This window comes from Ipomoea triloba, chromosome 11, assembly GCF_003576645.1.
Source record: "Ipomoea triloba cultivar NCNSP0323 chromosome 11, ASM357664v1".
In the NCBI taxonomy this organism is placed as follows: Eukaryota; Viridiplantae; Streptophyta; class Magnoliopsida; order Solanales; family Convolvulaceae; genus Ipomoea; species Ipomoea triloba.
In genome coordinates this window covers 6,145,519-6,153,561 of record NC_044926.1, presented here as the reverse complement: position 1 = coordinate 6,153,561, position 8,043 = coordinate 6,145,519, and the positions used below count along the sequence as shown (strand labels likewise).

At 36.6% G+C, this 8,043-nt stretch overlaps 1 protein-coding gene across 1 annotated transcript; it reads left to right on the top strand.

Annotated features, from left to right (window-relative positions):
* Positions 1 to 1,057: 1,057 nt before the first annotated feature.
* LOC115996597 (probable phospholipid-transporting ATPase 4) lies at positions 1,058 to 7,294 on the top strand. The gene is made up of 11 exons (XM_031235899.1): positions 1,058 to 1,250; positions 1,802 to 3,682; positions 3,784 to 3,894; positions 4,196 to 4,472; positions 4,549 to 4,637; positions 4,729 to 4,813; positions 4,900 to 5,109; positions 5,220 to 5,345; positions 5,779 to 5,877; positions 6,036 to 6,227; positions 6,326 to 7,294. The coding sequence occupies exons 2-11, from the start codon at positions 1,893 to 1,895 to the stop codon at positions 6,995 to 6,997; spliced, it is 3,651 nt and encodes a 1,216-aa protein (XP_031091759.1). The 5' UTR covers positions 1,058 to 1,250; positions 1,802 to 1,892; the 3' UTR covers positions 6,998 to 7,294.
* Positions 7,295 to 8,043: the final 749 nt, after the last annotated feature.

Here is an 8,043-nt window from a genome sequence, read left to right as displayed (position 1 = left end):
AAAAAAAAAAAAAAAAAAAAAGCCTTCGACGGCCGGCGACTTGTACTTTCATGTTTATTTTTTTTTTCTTTGCATCGCTGCACCCCAATATTTTTATTAATTATTATAAATCCTTAAATTTTAAGCAGAGGACACGTGTAGGCACGTAGCCCGTTTTAAAGTTTTATCGATATTATCATTTATCATAACGCTTTTGAAAATAATTTTTACTTGAAACATCAAAAGTTTTCAACATAACCATTTGAGCCCCTATTTTCTTTATTAATTAAACCTGAACCCTTGACATTATTTTTGGTTAAAAGGAAAATTGACAATCACTATGTGAAAATATAATCGTGCCTTATAACTCTAGTCGGTAAATAAATGACTACAATGAAGTAAATCATTCAAACAATCTTAGCTGAGGTTGTGCCGAATCATTACTCATTAATACTATTATTGGATCCATGGAGTTGAGATACTATTATGCATAATGTAGATCTAAAATGTCAACGATGTTATTACTTAAGTATTACTGTGTATAAGTTTTAACATATTTAATCAACTCAAAATATTAAAAACAACATGTAATAAGGTCACAAATAACATTATTCAATTTTATTTGATAATATATACTCAATATGTGAGACATGTTATTTAATTTTATTTTATCACAATATAATTTTATTACAACATTACTAAAAAATTATACACGTCGCAAAACGTAATATATGTCATTTATTTTTATTAAAAGAAACGGTGCTGTGGTCCATTGTACAACTATTTGGAGTTTAATTCACATTGCAAGCATAATAAAAGTTCATAAGAGATGAGATCCAAACATAAAAATGGAAATAAAAAATAAAAGGTCAATGTACACTGATGAGAAACCTTATGGACCCAAATGTAATTATTCAAAAATGCTAACCTTCTTAAACCCCATACTTACGCAAAGTGATTATTATATTTTTTTATATTAATTTTTCCAAGAAAATTGATTTTCCCTTAAATTCGGTATTTACGGAGTAGAGCAGACTTCAGAGTTAAAAATACTGACAAAAAATAGTACGGCTTTGGACCAGAAAAGAAGCCCAGTTTTCAATTGCTTAGCCAAAGCTTCCCTTCTCTCTCTCTCTCTCTCTCTCTAGAGCTTCTTTTTCTTTCTCTTTCCACACTTGCGATCTCTGCAACTCTGCAGCTCTACCTCTTCCCTCGCATTGCTTTTCTATCTGGGCCTGTTCCTAGAATTCACCTACCCTTTTTGAATTCAGGTATTCTCCCCATTTTTTGCGTTTGTATTTTCTCGGGAAGCTTAAATCTTTTCACTGAAAACCTTGTTTCAAGGGGTGTGCTGTTGATTTGATTTCTTTTCTTCATATTCATATGCGTATAAGCGTGTGATTGAGTAGAAAGAAGATTATTGACTTCAATTTGAGCTGACAATGCAATGTGATTTCCCTTTTTTTTGTTTGGGCTTTTCTTTTGCTACTTCATTTCCTGGGTCAATGCAATTGTGTAATTTTGAGGGCTTATAGTTCAATTTAATATGTAGATTTTATTGAACTCAGATTTTATTCCAGAACTTGATTCTTGAAGTTGGTACTGCGTAGTTGTTGCAGGACATAGGTTCTGATTTCTGAATATGAAATGATGTTTCCATTTTTTTGGGGTCTTTTTTTTGTGCATATTCATTGTTGTGTACTTGTGTTTGGTTTGTTATATTAGATTTTATTATTCTCCTATCATAGCTTTCACTCAAATCATTTGAATTTCAAAGATAGATAGTTTAAATAATGATGCTTTATTATGTGCTGCCCTTCAGTTTCCAGTGAGCAGGCTAGTATACCCTCCCTTGATTGAGTCATGTGGTGCTACCATTGATTTGAGCTCATCATCCAAGGGAGTAAGTGAAAATGGCTGGAGGAAAAATAAGGGCAAAGATTAGCAGGAGCAATTTGTACACATTTTCATGTCTCCGGCCACAAGCTGCTGAAGAAGAGGGGCCTCATCCATTAGGCCCGGGTTATTCACGGGTAGTCCGTTGCAACCAACCCAAACTTCATGAAGTGAAGCCTCTCAAGTACTGTTCAAATTATATATCAACCACCAAGTACAATGTCTTAACGTTCCTACCTAAGGCTATCTTTGAGCAATTCAGGCGTGTTGCCAACTTGTACTTTCTTCTGGCAGCAATCCTTTCACTCACGCCAGTTTCACCATTCTCAGCTCTTAGTATGATAGCTCCTTTAATCTTTGTTGTTGGCTTGAGTATGGCCAAGGAAGCCTTGGAAGACTGGCGGCGGTTCATCCAGGATATGAAGGTCAATCTCCGGAAAGCTAGTGTCCACAAAATGGATGGCATTTTTCGGCCTCGACCATGGATGAAGATTCGGGTTGGAGACATTGTGAAAGTGGAAAAGGATCAATTTTTTCCAGCAGATTTACTTCTTTTATCATCTAGTTATGAAGATGGGATCTGTTATGTGGAAACAATGAACTTAGATGGAGAGACCAACTTGAAGGTCAAAAGAGCTTTGGAGGTTACCTTACCCTTGGAAGATGATGAGTCTTTCAAAGACTTCAGAGCAACCATAAAATGTGAAGATCCCAATCCCAATCTTTACACTTTTGAGGGTAACCTTGAATATGACCGTCAAACCTATCCCCTTGACCCTAGTCAGATTCTCCTCAGAGATTCAAAGCTTAGGAATACAACTTATGTATATGGAGTGGTGATATTCAGTGGTCATGACAGCAAAGTTATGCAGAACTCTACAAAGTCTCCCTCAAAAAGGAGTAAGATAGAAGTGCAAATGGACAAAATTATTTATATCCTTTTTACTCTCCTTCTGTTGATCTCCTTAGTTAGCTCAGTGGGGTTTGCTGTGAAGGCGAAGTTCCAGATGCCAGACTGGTGGTATTTACATCCTGAGGACAAAGAGAATGTTTTTTACAATACATCCAGACCTGCATTGTCCGGCATTTTCCATCTTGTCACTGCCCTTATATTATATGGATACTTAATACCCATTTCCCTCTATGTCTCCATTGAAATTGTCAAGGTGCTACAAGCTCTGTTCATTCATCGGGACATTCATATGTATGATGAAGAGTCTGGAACTCCTGCTCAAGCAAGAACGTCAAATTTAAATGAGGAGTTGGGGCAGGTTGACACAATCCTCTCTGACAAAACCGGTACTTTGACATGCAACCAAATGGATTTTCTCAAATGCTCAATTGCTGGTACTGCATATGGAAAGCGTGCTAGTGATGTTGAACTTGCAGCTGCCAAGCAAATGGCCATGGAATTTGATGAGATGGACCCTGAAAGAAAATCTAATGGAAATGGTTTTGGTGCATCAGAAATTGAGTTAGAGACACCTACTTCTGGTAAAGATGAAAATGACCAAAAACCTGCAATAAAGGGATTTAGCTTCCAGGATAGCCGACTCATGAATGGAAATTGGTTAAATGAGCCAAATGCAGATTTCATTTTGTTATTCTTCAGGATACTGTCAATCTGTCACACAGCAATACCTGAACTACATGAGGAGACTGGTAGCTTCAATTATGAAGCAGAGTCACCAGATGAAGCTGCATTTCTCATTGCAGCTAGAGAATTTGGCTTTGAGTTTTGTAAAAGAACTCAGTCAAGCATAGCTGTTCGTGAGAGATATCCTTCTTATCTAAAACCCATTGAAAGGTGAGACTATCATTAAGGGAGTGGCTTGCATTACCTCCTGTATTAATTATGTTTTGAATAGGGTATCTTATTTTAATTTTATTTTTTCCCCAAAACTCTAGGGAAGTCAAACTTCTCAATCTGTTGGACTTCACAAGCAAGAGGAAGAGAATGTCTGCTATTGTTCAGGATGAGGATGGACAGATTTTACTCTTATGCAAAGGAGCAGACAGGTCTGTTTTTAACATCCTTTATAATGCTGTAGAAATGTATCAATTCACAGGAAAATATACTTCTCCTGCATCTAAATGCCAACATGCTTTTCTCTCACTCTTTACTTGTTCCATCTCTCTAGTTCCCCCAACCCCCTCCCCTTCTCTCCACCTCCATGATAGGGGTGAAGTGGAGTGGGTGGGGTGGGTGGGGGGGGGGCATCTTTATCTCGTGTAATTTTTAAATTTTTTTTTTGAGATTAGCTTCTAGCTATTTTTTCCAATCATGAATTTGACTCTGCTATTTACATCTTTTTTACAGCATCATCTTTGATAGATTAGCGAAAAATGGGAGAATGTTTCAGGAAGCTACAGCAAAGCATTTGAATGAATATGGGGAAGCTGGGTTGCGTACACTTGCACTTGCGTACAGAAAGCTTGATGAGGCTGAATACTCTGCTTGGAATGAAGAGTTTACCAGAGCTAAAACTTCGTTAGGAAGTGATAGGGAAGGAATGCTTGAACGGTTATCTGATATGATGGAAAGGGATCTGATTCTTGTTGGTGCTACTGCTGTAGAGGATAAACTGCAGAAAGGAGTATGTTTTTCACTTGTGGTTTATCAACTTGGACCTAGTTTCCTTTCTGACTTAGAAATTTGGTTATTCATGCCAGGTTCCTCAGTGCATAGACAAACTAGCACAAGCTGGTTTAAAGATATGGGTTCTGACTGGTGATAAGATGGAAACTGCCATCAATATAGGGTGGGTCTGTGGCTACCAGAAAGAGATTCCATACTGCATAGTTTTCTGTCATTGGATTCCAAGTAATCTACTCAAATTTTGTTTTATGCAGATTTGCTTGTAGTTTGCTTCGACAGGGGATGAGGCAAATCTGTATATCAGCAAACACAGATGCAGCAGCTAATGACACCAATGAGGTAGACTTTTGTAAACTAATTAATTAAGACTCTTCAGGACTCTAGAAAACTTGTATGGTTCTTGATCGCTGTTGATTATTCCTCAGGCTGTCAAAGAGAGTATTTTGATGCAAATCACAAATGCCTCTCAAATGATCAAACTTGAAAAAGACCCACTTGCCGCATTTGCATTGATTATTGATGGAAAAACTCTGGCGTATGCTTTGGAGAACGATATGAAGCACCAATTTTTGGAGTTAGCTGTTGGCTGTGCATCTGTTATTTGCTGTCGTGTATCTCCTAAGCAGAAGGCTCTGGTAAGATGTCTTCAATTTTTATTTTTTATTTTAATTTTGATTACGTTTTTAAATGGTCAGAAAGCTCTGATTAATAGTCTCTGTCCATATATTATTCTTTGGTTTCACAGGTGACGAGGTTAGTAAAACAGGGGACTGGAAAAACCACATTGGCAATTGGGGATGGTGCAAATGATGTTGGAATGATTCAGGAAGCTGACATCGGTGTTGGAATCAGTGGTGCAGAAGGAATGCAGGTCAGGAATGCATTCTAATGGGATTGCTTTAAACTGTGCATCTAAAAAAAATTATTGCACGATTTTAGGAAGATGTGATGTGAGCACAAAGTATCTAATAATTTAGAAATGCTTAAAGCATGGACTTTTGCAAGTATACTTGAGCTTGAGCAAACCTTGCCTATTTGAAATTTAATACTGTAATTTGTTAGTAGCTGTGGTGGTCTGGAGTCTTTCATCAAAGATTTTGCTATACTATTAAATCTGAACCACACGGTTCTCCCGAGATAGAAAAGGGTTTCACTGGAATACTATAATATCTGAGATTGTCAAATATTCTGTACTAAAACCTGACTACACACATGCACACATGTATGTGTGTACCCACTGGCTAGAATTTATTGGCCTCGTGTGTGCTTTTTAAGGGTTTTATATAATTTTGATTTTATTGCAGGCGGTGATGGCTAGTGACTTTGCTATTGCACAGTTCCGTTTTCTGGAGAGACTTCTTGTTGTACATGGTCACTGGTGCTACAAACGAATTGCTCAGATGGTAATGAATTGGCTTCTTCTGGTGACTTCATTTCATTCAGTGAAAAGAAAAAGGGTTATTATTAAGAAGCTTTTAGCCACATTTATACATACGGTCTTCATTTATCTTTATTTTCAGTCTTGTACATGTCCTAACTTCAATTTCAATGTTTTGTTCAGATATGCTATTTTTTCTACAAGAATATCGCATTTGGCCTCACACTCTTTTACTATGAAGCGTTTACTGGCTTTTCTGGGCAGTCTGTCTATGATGATCTGTATATGTTACTATTCAATGTGGTTCTCACATCATTGCCCGTTATTTCACTTGGAGTCTTCGAGCAGGATGTGTCTTCCGAAATCTGCTTACAGGTTAGTCCTCTGTGCACCATTTCTTTTACATCAGATCTTCTATCTATATAAACCCGCACTGCTTCTTTACTCGTTCAAACCCCAAATGCAATCTGCAGTTTCCAGCACTTTATCAGCAAGGACCCAAAAATTTGTTCTTTGATTGGAATAGAATATTTGGGTGGATGGGAAACGGTCTGTACACCTCCCTCATTATCTTCTTCCTCAACCTCATTATCTTCTACGATCAAGCCTTCCGAGCCGGAGGACAGACTGCTGACCTGACTGCTGTCGGGACCGTTATGTTCACTTGTGTCATCTGGGCCGTCAACTGCCAGATCGCGCTAACGATGAGCTATTTCACATGGATACAGCATATTCTTATCTGGGGAAGCATTGCCATGTGGTACATATTTCTTCTATTCTATGGTGCAGTTTCGCCAAATATCTCCGGGAACGCCTATCAAATCCTTGTGGAGGCTCTCGCCCCTGCCCCGATTTACTGGGTCACCACGCTTTTGGTAACAATCACGTGTAATCTCCCGTACCTCGCCCACATATCTTTCCAACGAGCTTTCAGCCCAATGGATCATCACATCATTCAAGAAATCAAGTACTGCAGGAAAGACATCGAAGATCAGCATATGTGGACAAGAGAAAGATCAAAGGCAAGAGAGAAGACAAAGATTGGGTTCACTGCAAGAGTAGATGCAAAGATTGGGCAGTTAAAAGCTAAATTGCAGAAAAAGTACTCATCTATGGCTACAAGAACAGAAGTTTCACAAACATAATTCTGCAGTAATTATTTTGTTTGTTTGTTTGTTTGTTTTTTGGTTTTTTTTTTCCCTGCTGTATAAATTAGGGGTTTTGGGCCATTTGCAATGTTCTCTGTGGCCATTTTTTTTAGTTATTTTGTAATATTATTTTGGCAGTATAGTGGGCTGCATCTAGGCCATTGATTACTTCATAGAAAGGTTGTATGTAGAGTACAATTTTTATACAATTTTATTACACAAAGAAAACCTAGGTATAGTGTGTGTTTTCTGTTAGACTTTTTCAAGTTAATGGCTTTCAATTTTGCACTTTAAGCTCTTCTAGCTATAAAGTTGGTCCACATTTTATTTCAATGGTTAATTTCTAGTTAATATAGGTAAGATTCAATCATAAGATATATATGTAATATATGAAAAGTGTATATGAAGTTCATTTAGAATGTACCCACAGCTAGGTTGAGCAAAAAAGCTGAATGAGTAACTGATGATCAATAACCAAATTGATTGAAATTTGTGGGTTTTAATTGGTTATAAAGTTTAAAAAAAGTTTTGATTATTTCATTTTGTTTTTCAAATCAGTTATTAATTGATTATGGGTATTTTAACAAATGAGAATTCAATAGGCATTTAAAGGCAGAAATATACAATATTGGTTATTAAGTCAAAAAATTGCTAGTTAGTTTAGTTTTTTTGATATAGTACGGTAATGTTAAAATTTGTTAAACACTTAAACCGACCATTGCACATCTCTAAGAGCAATGACATTGATTGTTGTTTTTAAATGAGTTTTTGTAGCTTTAGACAAAAAAAATGAGGAAAAAGACTTTAAATTGGTTGACGACCACACCAATCACCCCCAACGGACGTGTGCATAGCTGGTGTGGGCAATGCATACCAACCCTACATAACCCTTTTATTATTTTTTTTATTTACCTTTTAAAAAAAATCTATAGGAAAAATCATGTTAAGAGGAGAATATCATTAATCTCTTTTATTTCTCTCTATCATATAAACAAAATTAACGAAAAATTTAAAATTTTAAGTCAATAATATTACTCTAACCT

What these genes read in the sequence shown, in the direction of transcription:
- LOC115996597 (XM_031235899.1), top strand. Translation starts at nt 1,893, where the DNA reads ATGGCTGGAGGAAAAATAAGGGCAAAGATTAGCAGGAGCAATTTGTAC. An exon ending in CAGCTAATGACACCAATGAG is followed by an intron (nt 4,814 to 4,899) that starts GTAGACTTTTGT and finishes ATTATTCCTCAG; the next exon opens with GCTGTCAAAGAGAGTATTTT. An exon ending in CTTCCGAAATCTGCTTACAG is followed by an intron (nt 6,228 to 6,325) that starts GTTAGTCCTCTG and finishes TGCAATCTGCAG; the next exon opens with TTTCCAGCACTTTATCAGCA.